At 43.2% G+C, this 19835-nt stretch overlaps 3 protein-coding genes across 3 annotated transcripts in view; all 3 read right to left on the bottom strand.

The window, feature by feature from the left end:
* Positions 1–19835, bottom strand: part of LOC134852911 (NAD-dependent protein deacetylase sirtuin-2-like) — a 190429-nt gene that overhangs the window by 56157 nt on the left and 114437 nt on the right. The gene's annotated exons all lie outside the window — the stretch shown is intronic.
* LOC134853507 (uncharacterized) lies at positions 349–981 on the bottom strand. Its single transcript, XM_063869505.1, has 3 exons — positions 924–981; positions 645–851; positions 349–462 (listed from the first exon to the last, which is right to left on the bottom strand). The coding sequence occupies exons 1-3, from the start codon at positions 939–941 to the stop codon at positions 349–351; spliced, it is 339 nt and encodes a 112-aa protein (XP_063725575.1). The 5' UTR covers positions 942–981.
* Positions 2728–3353, bottom strand: LOC134853506 (uncharacterized). Its single transcript, XM_063869504.1, has 3 exons — positions 3304–3353; positions 3025–3231; positions 2728–2841 (listed from the first exon to the last, which is right to left on the bottom strand). Exons 1-3 carry the CDS (start codon positions 3319–3321, stop codon positions 2728–2730), a joined length of 339 nt encoding a protein of 112 aa, XP_063725574.1. The 5' UTR covers positions 3322–3353.

Here is a 19835-nt window from a genome sequence, read left to right as displayed (position 1 = left end):
TAAACTAAACAAAAAGTAGTATAGTACCCAAGAAAAACAAAAATAACCGAAAAAATTAATAAACAATAATTATTTATTTCAAAAAAATGCTTGCTAATCTCGATTCTCATTGGTTAAATTAGCATTTATTTGCTTACTGACGAGTATGAAAATGTGGTTGTCTCAATACAGACTGCACTCCCTATTTTTACACCTCTACCTATGTTGAAGCTATAATTAATTACATTTTTTATTGGAAATACTGACATTCAAACTATGAAAGTATCATTCAGAATTTACTTCAAATAGCTTAATATTGAACAAAAAAAATTAATCTTATTCGCCAGTTGTGAATGAGAACGATCATAACTAACTCAGAAATGTGAGGAGGAATATTGAGTCTGATCCGACTTCCATCTCGGAGCTGAACAGATTTGCTGTCATAGATCCATTTAACAGGGCCGAGTAGGGATTCTCGCTGTCCTGTAACATTATTAGATCCATAAAAATTTGGTAACATACACGTAAAAATTTGGTAAACCGTTAAATGCATCATTCATGCGCCAGAAAAAAAATCGAAATCAAGTGAAATGACGATGTCACATTTTACAAGCTAAGAAATAATAAAACTATAGATGAAAATGTTATCTAATTGATTTATTTACCCTATCCTCCTCGTCGCGTTTGATTCGTTCTACTTCCTCATATGTGGGCAGATCTGAGTTGTCTCCATATGGAGGAGGTAGGGCAACGAACTGGTTTTCATTTTCAGTTTTATCGTCATTGTTTGCATTATCAGTGTTTATTCTCGACGACCCGGCGGTTCTATCATCAGCATCGTAGGCCGGAACCTCGGGTTCTTCTGAGGGTAACTAAAAGTTCATTAAAGTTTAAAATTAGAAAATACATCATCTTTGAATCCATACAGGATTAACGGTCCTTACTCTGGTGTACTGGGTCATACTAGGTAACCAAGGTTCACATTAAGTAACTGAAAAAAAATCGCATTTTGTTTAGATTCAGTTTTCAGGCCTTTAATTTTTGTGACATTCGACGAGAATGGCGCCAAAATGCATCGAACTTTTAATATAACATCGGACTGGGAAGATTGACCGTTTTAGTGGATCAGCTGTACTAATGTGCCATTCCCTCGGATTGGCACAGCGGAACTTTCCGTCGCAGCACGAAAACGACGTTAGAGGCGTTTGTGACATTCGACCAGAATGGACGAAAATGCAGATTCGGCGATTTCGAGTAGTTAGCAGCTAACCTTCCGAATTGACAGTTTTGAGAGATTAGTGACGTTATTGGGACGATTAGTCAAACTTTGAAGGTCATGATATTCTGGTATTTTGAAATTTTAAAAATTCGAACTGAGAAGTCGCACTTCTGAGAAACGGCAAAAACCGCCATTTTGGAAGAAAACCAGAAGAAAATCAGAACAACAATAGTTGCGATAGTGATAACTACGAGAATTGCGATAGAAAAACAACAACGAATAGCAGAGTTAGCAGAGACCGTTCCGAGTTGCAACGATTGTGTCGCTGCAATCCTTGCAAGGCCGTTCACAACAACGGTGAAAGGTAGAAAAACAGCCTTCCGGAAAGAAGATAAGGTTGTTACTTCCCCGGATTCAGGAATCCGGAGGGGTCTCGGGATTTGAACTCAAACTGTTTTATATAAACTTTTAGCTTCCCGGTTATATCTTGAATTGAATTTATTTAACATCTCAATTCATTTTTCGACGATGAGAAGCTAGGAGTTGGGGGAAAGGGTTGATCCATCTTCGATGAGGATGATGACTTTTATCTACTGAATAAAAACAATAAAAATATAATAGAAAATAGTAGCCCTGTTTTTAGGAGTGACCTCGTGGTCTGGGGATACTGAGACCCAGCCATGAGCACACTTATTTTTTGTGTAGTTAATTATTTTGAGTGTTTTGACCGAAGCCGAAAGCAGTAATGTTTTTGTCGACCCTATGTTTGAAAAACCACCAAAAGAACTGGCTTTGGTAGAGACGGTAAAAAGCAGGAAGAGCTTAGTTTAGACGCTGGCCAGTCATTTTATAGCTTGGCTTTGTTTTCCGTCGATGTGTACTTCCGGGCGAATGTTTCATAGATGTTTTTATGGCGCTCGTGTGTTTATTCTTTTTTAACATCATGACCGGTAGAACCGTTAACGAGCACTCCGCGCCGAGCGGATGCTCATAATAACGCCCTTAATAGGCCCTAACCTCCGGGGCGGAAGGGTAGTTCGGAACCCAAAAGCCTTCCGGATTACCGTGAATAGCTTTTTAACCTAGTTAAGACCGCAAATTCACGTTCCAGGAAGGGTGGCAGGATTGGCCGTCCCCTCGTTCCCTGAGAGGTTTGTGACCAAAAACACTTAAAGATATATTTTAAACTAAACAAAAAGTAGTATAGTACCCAAGAAAAACAAAAATAACCGAAAAAATTAATGAACAATAATTATTTATTTCAAAAAAATGCTTGCTAATCTCGATTCTCATTGGTTAAATTAGCATTTATTTGCTTACTGACGAGTATGAAAATGTGGTTGTCTCAATACAGACTGCACTCCCTATTTTTACACCTCTACCTATGTTGAAGCTATAATTAATTACATTTTTTATTGGAAATACTGACATTCAAACTATGAAATCATTCAGAATTTACTTCAAATAGCTTAATATTGAACAAAAAAAAATTAATCTTATTCGCCAGTTGTGAATGAGAACGATCATAACTAACTCAGAAATGTGAGGAGGAATATTGAGTCTGATCCGACTTCCATCTCGGAGCTGAACAGATTTGCTGTCATAGATCCATTTAACAGGGCCGAGTAGGGATTCTCGCTGTCCTGTAACATTATTAGATCCATAAAAATTTGGTAACATACACGTAAAAATTTGGTAAACCGTTAAATGCATCATTCATGCGCCAGAAAAAAAAATCGAAATCAAGTGAAATGACGATGTCACATTTTACAAGCTAAGAAATAATAAAACTATAGATGAAAATGTTATCTAATTGATTTATTTACCCTATCCTCCTCGTCGCGTTTGATTCGTTCTACTTCCTCATATGTGGGCAGATCTGAGTTGTCTCCATATGGAGGAGGTAGGGCAACGAACTGGTTATCATTTTCAGTTTTATCGTCATTGTTTGCATTATCAGTGTTTATTCTCGACGACCCGGCGGTTCTATCATCAGCATCGTAGGCCGGAACCTCGGGTTCTTCTGAGGGTAACTAAAAGTTCATTAAAGTTTAAAATTAGAAAATACATCATCTTTGAATCCATACAGGATTAACGGTCCTTACTCTGGTGTACTGGGTCATGCTAGGTAACCAAGGTTCACATTAAGTAACTGAAAAAAAATCGCATTTTGTTTAGATTCAGTTTTCAGGCCTTTAATTTTTGTGACATTCGACGAGAATGGCGCCAAAATGCATCGAACTTTTAATATAACATCGGACTGGGAAGATTGACCGTTTTAGTGGATCAGCTGTACTAATGTGCCATTCCCTCGGATTGGCACAGCGGAACTTTCCGTCGCAGCACGAAAACGACGTTAGAGGCGTTTGTGACATTCGACCAGAATGGACGAAAATGCAGATTCGGCGATTTCGAGTAGTTAGCAGCTAACCTTCCGAATTGACAGTTTTGAGAGATTAGTGACGTTATTGGGACGATTAGTCAAACTGTGAAGGTCATGATATTCTGGTATTTTGAAATTTTAAAAATTCGAACTGAGAAGTCGCACTTCTGAGAAACGGCAAAAACCGCCATTTTGGAAGAAAACCAGAAGAAAATCAGAACAACAATAGTTGCGATAGTGATAACTACGATAATTGCGATAGAAAAACAACAACGAATAGCAGAGTTAGCAGAGACCGTTCCGAGTTGCAACGATTGTGTCGCTGCAATCCTTGCAAGGCCGTTCACAACAACGGTGAAAGGTAGAAAAACAGCCTTCCGGAAAGAAGATAAGGTTGTTACTTCCCCGGATTCAGGAATCCGGAGGGGTCTCGGGATTTGAATTCAAACTGTTTTATATAAACTTTTAGCTTCCCGGTTATATCTTGAATTGAATTTATTTAACATCTCAATTCATTTTTCGACGATGAGAAGCTAGGAGTTGGGGGAAAGGGTTGATCCATCTTCGATGAGGATGATGACTTTTATCTACTGAATAAAAACAATAAAAATATAATAGAAAATAGTAGCCCTGTTTTTAGGAGTGACCTCGTGGTCTGGGGATACTGAGACCCAGCCATGAGCACACTTATTTTTTGTGTAGTTAATTATTTTGAGTGTTTTGACCGAAGCCGAAAGCAGTAATGTTTTTGTCGACCCGATGTTTGAAAAACCACCAAAAGAACTGGCTTTGGTAGAGACGGTAAAAAGCAGGAAGAGCTTAGTTTAGACGCTGGCCAGTCATTTTATAGCTTGGCTTTGTTTTCCGTCGATGTGTACTTCCGGGCGAATGTTTCATAGATGTTTTTATGGCGCTCGTGTGTTTATTCTTTTTTAACATCATGACCGGTAGAACCGTTAACGAGCACTCCGCGCCGAGCGGATGCTCATAATAACGCCCTTAATAGGCCCTAACCTCCGGGGCGGAAGGGTAGTTCGGAACCCAAAAGCCTTCCGGATTACCGTGAATAGCTTTTTAACCTAGTTAAGACCGCAAATTCACGTTCCAGGAAGGGTGGCAGTATTGGCCGTCCCCTCGTTCCCTGAGAGGTTTGTGACCAAAAACACTTAAAGATATATTTTAAACTAAACAAAAAGTAGTATAGTACCCAAGAAAAACAAAAATAACCGAAAAAATCAAAAACAAAAAAAAGTAAAAAAAATTAGTAGAAATCATCCCCCCAGACAAGATGTGATCCGACCCTCCCGTTTGTTGTTGATAGATATATTGTTGTTACAGACATTTATATCGATCAGGATCGTTACGATCAATTTTGTAGCCCGTTTGTGAGGCTTGTACTGTAGGGTTATTTGAGTATTTAAGCACGTTAATGCTAATTTGCGCTCAATCCGGAAGGGTCTGCTGATTTGCGCTCAATCCCGAAGGGTCTTGGGAGAAGACTGATCCGGCAAGCAGTACAAGGAGCAACAAGAAGGGGCTCGACGACAATAATAATCGACTGTTGGGTATCGTTAACAAGTTTTATATCCCTTTTGGTACAAAAGTTAAGATAGTAATCTGTGGGAAGCTCGACAGTGCTGCACTGTAGTGACCCTTCACCGAACTGCGAATACCTGAGTTAGGCACCTTAATTCGGATATTGAAAAAACCCGAGGGGTATATTATACTAATATTATTACTTATATAGCCCATGTTAATACTCCTATATCGTTTTTCAGTGAAAAAACAAAGAAAACAGACCGGTTTTTAGGGTCAAAATAGGGATATTTTGATCCCCCACAAGTCGCGATTTTTAACATATCGATATTTTTTGAAACGGATAAAAGCGCTAAATTAGTGCGTTACATCGTAATTGCACTACTATAGTAGCTAGAACCGGTTAAGTTTAGTTCGGAGGTGGTTGGAACTATTTTGGTACCAAAAACCGAATTTTCGTGATTTTTGAGAAAACGGAACACTATAAATTCAGAAAAATTTTTGAAATTTTTGAGTTAGGACAGTAAAAATAGTTGGTCGGAAAACGTGCACTAGTGAATCTACAGGTTCTAAAAAAATCGCTTCCAGAAAGCCTTCCGGGTTACAGAGAAATCGAACTTAACGTGTTTGATTCAGTAGATTCATCAATCCGGAGGGGTCCAGGTAGCAGATTTTTTCGCAAATTTTTTCAACTAAAGCGTTTTAGATCGGGTTTTTTGCATTGAAAAAGAAGATTATAGGCCTTTTGAGCTCGGATCAATAATTTTTAGGTCGAAAAGAACAGAATTGCGGAAAAAGTTAGGCGGAACCTAAATTTCTTGACTTCAGAAAAAAGACGTTTTGATTAATAACTTTGGAACTACTGGACAGATCCAGTTGATCTTGGTACCAAAAAATCAGAAATTAGCTGAGCTTACTAATAGAATCAAAAATTAGTCGAAAAAATAAGGGTGAAAATTTTTTGAGTTTGTTTTTAGCAAATTCACCAATTCGTGAGGGTAGACCCCTCACGTTTTATATTTTTTTTGGAAAGCCCTTACACCCCTGCCAAAGGGTAGAAACGGTTGAATGAGGCAATTTAACGCACCAGAAAACCTTGATAGAGCCGAAATTAGGCTAGCGATAAGACCCTTCACCGTTAGCGTGAATTGTCAAATAAGAGGCTTAACTTCAATCCGGAAGGGTCTAGGGAAGGACCACATACAACTCCTAGTTGATACAAAAAACATAATAGCATCGGAGAACGTATCCGGAGGGGTATAGGTTGAAAATCAAGGAGTCTCAGAAAAACTAATTTTACAAAACCGGAGGGGTCCCAATTTTGAGAGAGCTTACATTAGCTAATCTCAATTTTGCCAATCCGGAGGGGTCCTATTTTTTCCAATCCTGAGGGTTACTGTTTTTGTCAAACCGGAGGGGTACCATTTTGTTTAAGGACTTAAGTAAATAGAAGAAAAGATAATAGGTTAATAGGTAATAGGTTATTAAGAGACAGGCTAGGAACCAGTGACTGCACTGGTAACTTGCCTTTAAAGAAAAAGACCAGACCAAAACAAAACAGGTCCAAACTCGGATATTCGCGACACTAAGTCTAAATTAAAAAAGAGTGTGTAACTCATTGGTGTGGATTGAAATCCAAAACTTTTTTGAGAAAAGTGACTGCTCTGAGGATTTTAGTAGGTCCAGCTCGGGCAGTCCGAAGGCAGATAGGTAACACAGGACTCGGTGGGTGAAATAGACGCCCACTTGAGAAAATTACTGCCCTCAAGTTTTGTCTGTTTGGTGCACCACCAAGCAGGGAAAGCTCTCTCTTTATAAAACAAGTTCGACTATTGTACTGCGACCGACTAAAAATACAATACACATACGTTTTGCATAAAATTATTCTTATTTTGTTTTATCTGGTTTTAAATCAACAATTTGTTCTTAATTGGGTAGTGAAAACACTATCTTTTAAACTGACTGATATCATCATACTGTGCTAGTTCTCAATTCTTACGACTAATAATCAATTATTGTGAATAAGTTGTGAATACGCTGTGCCGTGATAACATACAAGGATTCGTGGTCACTATTTGATAGGAATTTTTGGAATTTATTCTGTTGTGTTATTTTTATCGATAGTCAAACTAGAAGGTCACCAGCAATCGAATTGAGTGTATAGGTATCAAGAAGTGATAAATTGAAAATGAGTCTAGACAAGTCAAGAATACCTAAACGAGGTAATAGCTGTAGGAAATTCATACCTAAAAAGCAAAGAAGAGCAATGACCGACCCTTTTGTGGAACGGATCATACGAACCCGGACCGACAAAGGGGAAACGGTTTCAGGCCGAATGGTTAAAAACAGGAGTCAGAAGTCTTCAGAAGAGCGAAAAGCTGTGCCAGAAGCGGAGGTCCATCCGGACCAGGCCATGAGAACCAGGAAATACATGGACCGGAGGGGAGAGACAGAAGGCTGGCGAGTGAATCTACTCCGGTAGAACAAGGCCAAGATTTTGCCACTTCCACCGGGACACTGGACCGAGAAGGAGATGTCGGAACTGTCCGACTTCTCTACTGAAATTGTGGCAACTAGAAGATCTCCTACAGACAACACCATGATGGCAGGCGTGACGGAGAAACAGACAACAACCTCATCGTTCTCAGAAAGAATGAAGAACACTTTCGGAAATATCTTTCCTTTCACCATGGGAGTGGGCACAGGAAATGAAGGTGAATCCCAGGAGGAAGAAGAGGACGAAGACGAGCAAGTGGACTTTGGATCTCAAGTCAGCCTCAGTAGTTCGACCCAGGAGAGTGAGGCATACGTCGAAAGAGAGACTGGAACCAAGGACAAATTTGGTGTGGTGAGAACGATAAGCAAAGACGCAAACACACCAGGCCAGTCAAGAGGCTTTGCGAGTATGACAAACTAAGAGACGCGAACTGGGGGAATAGAAACAAAGGGCTAGGCAACGCATCGGCGGATCCTGAGGTGGATAATGAAAAGACGTCGAGGCAGAGAATCACAGCCCGAATCTCGACCAGCACGAAGCTACCTGGGATCGACAGGGTGACACCGCCACTAGTGACGCCACTAGTGGAAAACGGGGCATCATTAGAAGAAGCATTGAACAACATAGTGGGCAGTATAGGAGAACAAAATGATCAGATGTCCATAAGAATGAGTGAACTAGAAAGAGCAGTCCACATTGAAAGAGAAAGTCTGCGGGAAGAAATAAACCGCAATAGACAAGAAGTTGGTAGGAGCGAAAAACGCTTGAAGGAAAAAACGGACGAACACATAGCGAAGAACTTGTCGCGAATGACAAGAGAAGCGGAACAGAGAGAGTTACGCTTAAGAGACGACATGGAGAAGTTAAGAATTCATCAAGAGCAGTCTTTTGGGACTCTTGACACAAAAATAGATGCGATGACGGAGAGGCGAACTCAGGCTATCATGGATAGGTTGGACGGGCTACTAGGCAGCAAGAGTGGACCAAAAGAAGGGGAACCTAACTCGGGAGGTCCCAGCAGGGAGCCGAAGGTGAACTTCAATGACTATCAAAGGAGGAGGACATATGGATCCACTAGAGGTAGGGGCCGTTCATCAGGCTATGCCACAAGGGATAATAGAACATGGGGCCCAAACAGTAGAGCAAGTTCAACGGGGAACAAACAGACCTCTAACGAACGACCGACGCAAGGCACAAATGCGACTGGGAAAGGTGATTCCGGTAACAGGAGACATGCGAGCCCAGGGAGGAGTCATGTGGGCCAAGGGGGAAACAGTCACGGCGATTCGGATTGCAGGGATGCACCGAATACAGAGCCCTTAACAAGGTGCGATGATACTCAGGCGGGGCACTCGAGAGATGCTACGGCAATGGCCACAGCCTTTGAACCCCCGAACAGGTCTTTGGAGACATTCCTGACGAGGTTATCCAGAACCAATGAACGCAGTGAGAAGTCCAGAAGAGTCTTTAAGAAACCAAGATGCTACAAAGACGAATCTGATGGCTGTATTGATACCTGGATAGAGGTAATGAAACTGCATTTCGAGGAAGAGGATTTATCGGAAAGACAAGAATGCACTGCGCTTACCAGTAACTTGGAGGGGACAGCCCTGAACTGTGTCATGGCAAAGAAGCAATATCAGCGAGATACAGCTGAGAAAATCTTCGAAATCTTGTTAAATCGTTTCGGATCAGGGGTGCAGGGGGACCAGGCAACGATGCGCTTCGAGAAACGGAGGCAACGAGAAGATGAGACAATAGACAAGTTTCTAGACGATTTGGAGATGCTTAGAAGACGCAGCCAACCGGATGAGTCAAACAGAAGGATGAACCTGGCAGTAGCCTCGAAATTCATCGATGGTGTGAAGATTGATGAACTTCCAACAATGCTAGCAACGCATTACACACCACTATCAACCAATGCGCCAACACCAGAGGAGTTGAGGCTCAAGTCAAAAGAATATCTTTTGTTGAAACCTCCTTCGAGATCTGGATATTACAAGAACAATTATGGCCATTTGAACAACGGACCAGCAAACCAAGGGAACAACTGGTATAAACCGAAGGATGATATAGACAAGAGACGCTCTTGTGCCAATTGCAGTTCAACAGACCATCATGTGTCGGCATACCCAACTTACAAACAAGGTATGAAAGCAATAGGCTTTAGCCTCGAGGACGAAGATGTTTCAGAGGTCGATCAAGAAGATTTCATGAGAGAAGTAATTGCAAAGTTCGGCCCGAGGTGTTTCTTTTGCAACTTGGAAGGTCATTTTAAATCGGATTGTCCGCAATTCTGGGATGCTGTAGCAGACACCAAGCATCCAAGGCATGAGGAAACCTTATCAGGAGTGAAAGCCAGCAAGGCTCGCCTATTGAGTGAAGCCGAGGCGCGCAGAAAAAACAAACCGCAGGAGCTGGCGACGAAGAAAATGCAAGCGGTAACAGAAGAGATATTCGAACCGGGACCAGTGACTGCGGCCGATGACTTCAAGATTGACAGTAGGGCAGCCGCGAGGGATGCTCTAAATAGAGAGTAGCAGGAACTGGTGACAAAAGAGATCGAACAGAAAGTGAAGCTCGAACTGGAGAATGAGAAACTACAGGAGAAACTGAATACCTTCGATGCAACAGAAGTCGAAGAGACAAAGGGACCAAGTAGTTTGAGCATGAAACTTAATGTGATCTCCGGTCAGAGGTTCGGCATGGTGCCGCAAGGAAGCAAAATACAGTCAATAATCTCGGTAGCGGGACACCAGGTAATCAGAAATCTGAGTGAACCATCGGAGTTCACTTTGATGCATTTGGACACAAATGCAGATTATCTGAGGCAGGTGGAGCCACGAACTGAGTCAAGAGCTGTGCGAGCACTACTGACAACGGGTGGCCCTCGAAAAAAGAAGCTTCATGGACGCTACGTGGAAGTCTATGGGCCGTATCAAGTGATGCTGAACGTGGATGGAATCAGTATCTACACTAGGACTTATGCGACAACAGACAGTGACCAAATAGGGCAGATCTATTTGCGTGAGGAGGAACTCGAAGTCCACAGCATAGGCCATGACGCCATGATGGAACAAGATGCAGTACACATTGGGCACGAAGCAGATGTGACTGCACATCTGCTCGACACCAACGGAAAGAAAATCGGAGTCACAGGGCTTCTAGACACAGGAGCGGTAGTGAGTGTGATGCCGATAAAAACTTGGGAAAGAATGGGCTTCAGGAGGGAATATCTAATTCCAACGAATCTCCGACTGGCCGCCGCCAATCGAGGAGCGATTTACGTAGCCGGAATAACACCAATAACGGTTCTCCACATGGGAGGACGGGATCTTTGGATGAGCTTCCCGGTGGTAGAGAATTTGGACGACGCCGACCAATTAATCTTGGGCAGAGATTTCGTCAGGAATTTTGACGTGATGATCGACTTGAACAACGCTCTAATAAGGATTAAGAACCCGGACCGGAAGTATGTTAAGAAACGAATGAATAGGATAATAACAGACGAAAACAAGGTACCAATTGTTTTAGACAGAAAAGTAAAACTACAGCCAGGGCAGGCTGTGTTAGCAATTTTTAGAATGAGAAATTTAGATTCGTTAAGTGATAGTAAACAGGTTTGTTTGGTACCGAATCCAAATAGTCAAAGCTCAGTAGTTTTAGGCCGGAGCTTCTCGGTAACGCAAAACGCAAATCGGATCAATAATTTTTAGGTCGAAAAGAACAGAATTGCGGAAAAAGTTAGGCGGAACCTAAATTTCTTGACTTCAGAAAAAAGACGTTTTGGTTAATAACTTTGGAACTACTGGGCAGATCCAGTTGATCTTGGTACCAAAAGATCAGAAATTAGCTGAGCTTACTAATAGAATCAAAAATTAGTCGAAAAAATAAGCGTGAAAATTTTTTGAGTTTGTTTTTAGCAAATTCACCAATTCGCGAGGGTAGACCCCTCACGTTTTATATATTTTTTGGAAAGCCCTTACACCCCTGCCAAAGGGTAGAAACGGTTGAATGAGGCAATTTAACGCACCAGAAAACCTTGATAGAGCCGAAATTAGGCTAGCGATAAGACCCTTCACCGTTAGCGTGAATTGTCAAATAAGAGGCTTAACTTCAATCCGGAAGGGTCTAGGGAAGGACCACATACAATTCCTAGTTGATACAAAAACATAATAGCATCGGAGAACGTATCCGGAGGGGTATAGGTTGAATATCAAGGAAGTCTCAGAAAAACTAATTTTACAAAACCGGAGGGGTCCCAATTTTGAGAGAGCTTACATTAGCTAATCTCAATTTTGCCAATCCGGAGGGGTCCTATTTTTTCCAATCCTGAGGGGTACTGTTTTTGTCAAACCGGAGGGGTACCATTTTGTTTAAGGACTTAAGTAAATAGAAGAAAAGATAATAGGTTAATAGGTAATAGGTTATTAAGAGACAGGCTAGGAACCAGTGACTGCACTGGTAACTTGCCTTTAAAGAAAAAGACCAGACCAAAACAAAACAGGTCCAAACTCGGATATTCGCGACACTAAGTCTAAATTAAAAAAGAGTGTGTAACTCATTGGTGTGGATTGAAATCCAAAACTTTTTTGAGAAAAGTGACTGCTCTGAGGATTTTAGTAGGTCCAGCTCGGGCAGTCCGAAGGCAGATGGGTAATACAGGACTCGGTGGGTGAAATAGACGCCCACTTGAGAAAATTACTGCCCTCAAGTTTTGTCTGTTTGGTGCTCCACCAAGCAGGGAAAGCTCTCTCTTTATAAAACAAGTTCGACTATTGTACTGCAGCCGACTAAAAATACAATACACATACGTTTTGCATAAAATTATTCTTATTTTGTTTTATCTGGTTTTAAATCAACAATTTGTTCTTAATTGGGTAGTGAAAACACTATCTTTTAAACTGACTGATATCATCATACTGTGCTAGTTCTCAATTCTTACGACTAATAATCAATTATTGTGAATAAGTTGTGAATAAGCTGTGCCGTGATAACATACAAGGATTCGTGGTCACTATTTGATAGGAATTTTTGGAATTTATTCTGTTGTGTTATTTTTATCGATAGTCAAACTAGAAGGTCACTAGCAATCGAATTGAGTGTATAGGTACTAAGAAGTGATAAATTGAAAATGAGTCTAGACAAGTCAAGAATACCTAAACGAGGTAATAGCTGTAGGAAATGCATACCTGAAAAGCAAAGAAAAACGATGACCGATCCTTTTGTGGATTGGATCAAGCGATCCCGGTCCGACAAAGGGGAGACGGTTTCAGGCAGAATGGTTGAAACGAGAAGTCAGAAGACCTCAGAAGAGCGAAAAGAACTGTTAGAAGTGGAGGTCAATACGGACCATACCATGAACGACAACCAGGAAGTAAATGGACTGGAAGGGAGGGGCAGAAGGCTGGCGAGTGAATCTACTCCGGTAGAACAAGGCCAAGATTTTGCCACTTCCACCGGGACACTGGACCGAGAAGGAGATGTCGGAACTGTCCGACTTCTCTACTGAAATTTTGGCAACTAGAAGATCTCCCACAGACAACACCATGATGGCAGGCGTGACGGAGAAACAGACAACAACCTCATCGTTCTCAGAAAGAATGAAGAACACTTTCGGAAATATCTTTCCTTTCACCATGGGAGTGGGCACAGGAAATGAAGGTGAATCCCAGGAGTAAGAAGAGGACGAAGACGAGCAAGTGGACTTTGGATCTCAAGTCAGCCTCAGTAGTTCGACCCAGGAGAGTGAGGCATACGTCGAAAGAGAGACTGGAACCAAGGACAAATTTGGTGTGGTGAGAACGATAAGCAAAGACGCAAACACACCAGGCCAGTCAAGAGGCTTTGCGAGTATGACAAACTAAGAGACGCGAACTGGGGGAATAGAAACAAAGGGCTAGGCAACGCATCGGCAGATCCTGAGGTGGATAATGAAAAGACGTCGAGGCAGAGAATCACAGCCCGAATCTCGACCAGCACGAAGCTACCTGGGATCGACAGGGTGACACCGCCACTAGTGACGCCACTAGTGGAAAACGGGGCATCATTAGAAGAAGCATTGAAGTTTGTGCTAATTGCAGTTCAACGGAACATCATGTGTCAGCATGCCCAGCTTACAAACAAGGCATGAAAGCAATAGGCTTTAGCCTCGAGGACAAAGATGCGTCAGAATTGGACCATGAGGATTTCATGAGAGGAGTAATTGCGAAATTCGGCCCGAGGTGTTTCTTTTGCAACTTGGAAGGTCATTTTAAATCAGATTGTCCGCAATTCTGGGATGCAGTGGCAGACATTAAGCATCCAAGACATGAAGAAGCTTTGTCAGGAGTGAAAGCCAGCAAGGCTCGACTTTTGAGTGAAGCGGAGGCACGCAGAAATGATAAACCTCAAGAGCTGGCGGCAAAGAAAATGCAAGCGGTAACAGAGGAGACACGTGAGCTGGAACCAGCAACTGCGGCTGCTGACTTCAAGATCGATTATAAGGCAGCCGCGAGGGATGCTCTAAATAGAGTACAGCAGGAATTGGTGACGAAAGAGATCGAACAAAAAGTGAAACTTGAACTGGAAAATGAGAAGCTTCAGGAGCAACTGAATACCTTCGAAGCAACGGAGTTCGAAGAGACGAAAGCACCAAGCAGTTTAAACATGAAACTTAAAGTGATCTCAGGTAAGAGGTTTGGCATGATGCCGCAAGGAAACAAGATACAGTCGATAATCTCAGTGGCTGGACACCAGGTAATAAGAAATCTGAGTGAACCATCCGAGTTCACTTTGATGCATTTGGACACATATGCAGATTATCTGAGGCAGGTGGAGCCACGCACCGAGTCGAGAGCTGTGCGAGCACTACTAACGACGGGTGGCCCTCGCATGAACAAACTTCATGGACGCTACCTGGGGGTCTATGGGCCGTATCAAATAATGCTGAACGTGGATGGAATCAGTATCTACACCAGGATTTATGTAACAACAGATGATGACCAAATGGGCAGATCTATTTGGGTGAAGAGGAACTCAAAGTCCGCAGGATAGGCCATGACGCCATGATGGAACAAGACGCAGTACACATTGGGTATGAAGCAGATGTGACCGCACATCTGCTCGACACCAACGGAACAAAACTCGGAGTCACAGGGCTCCTGGACACAGGAGCGGTAGTGAGTGTGATGCCGATAAAAACTTGGGAAAGAATGGGCTTCACGCGGGAAGATCTAATTCCAACGAATCTCCGACTGGCCGCCGCCAATCGAGGAGCTATCTACGTGGCCGGAAGAACGCCAATAACGGTCCTCCACATGGGAGGACGGGATCTTTGGATGAGCTTCTTGGTGGTAGAGAATCTGGACGACGCCGACCAATTCATCTTGGGCCGGGATTTTGTCAGGAATTTTGACGTGATGATTGACTTGAACAACGGTCTGATACGGATTAGAAACCCGGACCGAAAGTATGTTAAGAGACCAATTAATAGGATAATAACAGACGAAAACAAGGTACCAATTTTTTTGGAAAGAAAAGTAAAACTACAACCAGGACAAGGTGTGGTAGCAATTTTTAGAATGAGAAATTTGAATTCGTTAAGTGATAGTAAACAGGTTTGCTTAGTACCGAATCCAAATAGTCAGAGTTCGGTGATTTTAGGCCGGAGCTTCTCGGTAACGCGAAACGGACTGTGTGTCAGTGTGTTGTTGAACACACTGGACACCACGGTTTCAATCCAGCGTGGAAAGAAGCTTGGCTACGCTTTGCCGATGAGGACCGACTATGAGGAGACACAAAACTTGAAGAAATATAGTGTGAAAGACTGTCCTTATCATGCCAATAAAGATAAGATTTTAAAGAGGACTAATGAATTAAAATCTATTCATAAATTGTTTTCAATGAAATCCGAAACGGACGACGGCTTATCAAGCTGCTCGAATTTTCCGGAACGCCCCTCGTCACATGAACTAGAGTCTGACAAACCGGTTTTGCCAGAGATAGAACACTTAAAAGGTGAATAGGCGAGGGAGATTAGATTTCGAGCTACTACGGGAGGTTTTAAATCGGAACGCGGATGTATTTTCAAGACATAAGGCGGATATCGGTTGCTGTAATTTCGTCAAACATGAAATCGAACTTGAGGAAGGCGCACTTCCCCATAGGGAAGGCGCAAGACGAATGACGCCACATAAATTGGAAGCGTGCCGAGCGGAAATAGAAATGTTGCTCGAATACGACATGATAGAACCCTCGAAATCGCCATGCGCTTGCGGGGTAGTAATGGCGAAAAAGAAAGGGGGGCAGCTTAGGTTTTGTTGCGACTTTCGCTACTTGAACGCGGGCGGTAACGATAAAAGATGCGTACCCGATACCGCGAATAGACGAGAGCCTCTCTAAACTTGGTGTTGCCAAGTTCCTCACCACATTGGACTTGGGTTCTGCCTTCTGGCAAGTCCCGCTGCGGAAGAAAGATAGAGAAAAGACCGGATTCGCGTGTGAGTTTGGGTTGTACCAGTAGAAGAGGATGCTCTTTGGCTTGTGCAACGCAACGGCCACTTTTCAATGACTGATGGCTCAGGCTTTGACCAGAGTGACAAAGAAGTACGGGAATCTTGTGATGTGTTACGTGAATGACGTAGTCATAGCAATACCGACCCTGGAAGACCACATTGATCGGCTCGGTGAGGTCTTTGGATGCATGAAAAGAGCAAGCTTGAAGTGCAAACCATCGAAATGTGAAATCGTTAGGGATTCAATCAATTACCTGGGAAGAATGGTGGACAGGCATGGTGTGAGGCCGGGCCCAGAAGCAGTAGAAGCAGTTTTGACATGGAAGGCTCCCAGAACGGACACACAGCTCCTGAGCTTCCTAGGGTTTGCCAACTACTACTGTGAGTTCATAAAAGGATATGCAGACAAGGTGTATCCGATGCAGAAGCTGATGCGCAACAAAAGGAAAAAAGTTCGAATGGAACGATAAAGCAAAAGTTACCTTTGAGAACATAAAGCGGTAACTGTGCGAAGCGCCAGTGCTAGGCATGCCTACAGAAAAGGGCATGTATGTGCTTGGCACAGACGCATCGGTAGTAGCCATCTCAGGAAAATTGCATCAGGAGCAAGAATGGAATGGAAGAACGGTTCTCCGTCCCATTGCATACGGCAGCAAGGTCTTGAGTGACACTGAGATAAAATATGGTGCATCAAAAGCAGAAATGTTTGCAGTAGTCGCATTTGTGGAAAAATACCGCGCATACTTGGGGAGCGCTCCCTTTAAGTTACGCGTAGACAACAGAGCGTTATCCTGGTTGAAGACCTACTCGATGGATCAGAGTTATATTGGTAGATGGATAGTAAGATTGGATGGCTACCACATGATAATCGAGCACAGGATGCGTGATAAACACCAGAATGCTGACAGCCTCAGCAAGAAAACTGAGTTCTATGAAAGATTGGAACAGAAGCAAGCCAATCAGGCAGAAATAAAGGAAGGATTCTCGTTTCTGGACAAAGAAACTTATAAAGCGCATCCCTTAACGAGATGGTTGGACAAGTCTGGATATCCAATTCCAGGACATTCTGAGTTACCTGTAGAGAAAGCAGCCGAGATAAAAATCCTACCCAAGGAGGACCCGGTCCCCTTGGATCTGTTGCTGCGCTCAAACCTGGTCCAGCAAGAAATCTCTCGCATGAACATAAACAGCCTCTCAATATTGGATAAAACGGTGCAGGTCACACCGCAAGTGATGCGGATGCTGGGTGGATTGTTAGAAAGAGAAGTGACCAGAGATGACACCGAGTGGACAGCAGCAGTGGCATCACTAACAGTCAGGGAGAAGGTGAAAATCTTGCCGTCCAGACGACAACGCGAAGAGAACGAGAAGGATTGTAGGACAATAGTTCAGCAACTAGTATCCTCAATACGACACGAGGTTTTAACCAGTACTTCGTACGGACGGAAAGAACAGGGGGCAATACGCGAAGGAAAACCGTTACCTTTGTGGACCAGGATAAAGAAGGTGAAAAGGTAGAACGAAACCTGGTGCAAGATTGTTTGTCCGGGGAGACGAACGATGAGAAGAGCCAGCGAGTACAAGATCAACTTGCGGGACAAGGAAGTTTGTCCGGGGAGTCTGAGATAGATGATAAAATCCTGATGAGAAACAGGACCTGGGGAACGAAGTTTTGTCCGGTGAGTTCAGATGGATGCGAAGAAGGCACAGACCTGATCTGGAGGAGGTTGCAGACTCCATCACAACCTCTTCAACAGATGACAACTCCCGGAACTCAGGAACTGACACCTACTCAGACAGGAACTCGAGCTCGGGATCAGAACTGTCCGAACTAGCGATCCACACACCACTGTACCAGGATCCTGACAGTGATCGCTACCTCATACCAAGCGAAAGAGTCTTTGACAACGCAGCGGATGATTTGGAAACAATAGCGGTATCGAAACGTTCCACAAGTATGTTGCCACAAAAAGAGGTAGTCAGGACTGATCTTCAGCCGTTCAAACAAGAAACGCAGCCGTTGGCGAAGATTTGGTGTGTTAAAATGAAAGAAGACACACACCAGCCCATTTAGCTGAATAGTCAGATGAGGGTCATGAAGACGTACTTGAAGGCAAGATACAGACTCTCGGATCTTCTAAGGGCGCAGAGAAATGATCGCATGACAAGCAACTTGAAAATGTGGATCGAGAATGGTTCTCCGGATAAAGGAGACTTCGAGGAAGACAGTTACCGTATCCTAAGACAGTATTTCATGCAGAAAGAGGGAAGGTTATACTTGAACAGAGACGGGATTGTGACTTGCAAGAGAAGAGAGGAGGACAAAGTCATATACAAGTATAACGCGATAGTGTTGCCGCAACTCTATCAGACAGAACTCTTGTTCAGGTCGCATGACCAGATGGGCCATCAGGGGATCAACAAAGTGTATCAGAGGATGTTGAAGCGCTTTGAGTGGCCTGGAATGAAAAAGGCATGCGAGAAGGGGGTAACAACATGTCTGTCATGCCAACAGGTCAAGGATCCAAAGAAATTGCAATTTCTCTTGCAATCGATTGAGTCGTCTGAATTCAACGAGGTGGTGCAGATAGATCACCAAAAGATATGCATGACAGACAGTGGTTATAATCAGGTATTGTTCATGATAGATCATTTCACGAAGTATGCAGAGGCCGTGCCCTGCATAACTGCCTCGGCGGAAGAGACGTGCGACCACCTGATCAATACGTGGATAGCGAGACATGGTTGTCCGATGACGTTTCAATTGGATAACGGAACAGCTTTCGTAGGAGAACTAACGAAAGAGCTTATGAGACGCTCACAGGTTGCTCAAGCTCATTCCACGACATACCATCCCCAGACAATTGGCTTAGTGGAAAGGCAGAATCTAACGTTAGTGTCGATGCTGAAGGTATATTGTTCCAGGTACATGACCGATTGGGACAAATACCTTCCACAGGTGATGGGAGCTTACAATAGCCCACAACATTCCACCACCGGAGTTAGCCCACATATGATGCTGACCGTGCACGAGAAGTCTTTGCCCTTGACTTTCTTCTACCCAGAGTACGAGGGGAAGAAGACGTCACCACAGGTCTATGTAAGGGATGTAATTAGACGTCAGCAAGAGTTGAACGACTTGTGTAGACGAAATACTCAGCAAGCACAGGCATGACAGAGGAAAAGATTTGACAAGAAAGCAGTTGGTGCAAAAGCTTACTCGGTAGGAGATTACGTATGGGTATTTCAAAAGGTCATACCACCGAAAGGAAAAAAAAAGCTTTTATAAAAGTGGAGGGGACCCTTCATGACTACGGAAGTGCACCAGGAGGGACGCTTCTATAGACTGAGTACTGGCCGAGCCGCTCACTACGAAAACATTAAGCCAAAAATCCATCGACAGAAGACTGGTGTATACCTGCAGACATGGAAGAAGGGGATTATCTAATGATGGACCCTGCTTGTGAGATCAATGAGAAGGGCACCAGGGAAAAGAACGATAGAAATGAGGTCATAGAGGAAGGAACAAGTACACCACTGGACCTGGACCCAAATGAAGCGGACGATGAAACTTTACTCTACGCAGAGGAGGACTGGCAGGACCCTGAACAAAATGAGGTTCCTAAGAACTTGAAACCGGATCTTCCTTTCACGATACAGACTCGTCAGAATGACAGGAAAAGATCCAAGAAGACATATAACCCTTACGGCGACGATTTTGTAGTG

Source organism: Symsagittifera roscoffensis, chromosome 8 (genome assembly GCF_963678635.1).
Source record: "Symsagittifera roscoffensis chromosome 8, txSymRosc1.1, whole genome shotgun sequence".
Taxonomy (NCBI): domain Eukaryota; kingdom Metazoa; phylum Xenacoelomorpha; order Acoela; family Convolutidae; genus Symsagittifera; species Symsagittifera roscoffensis.
Note: the sequence above shows the minus strand (reverse complement) of the source record. Positions and strands in the feature narration are given on the sequence as shown.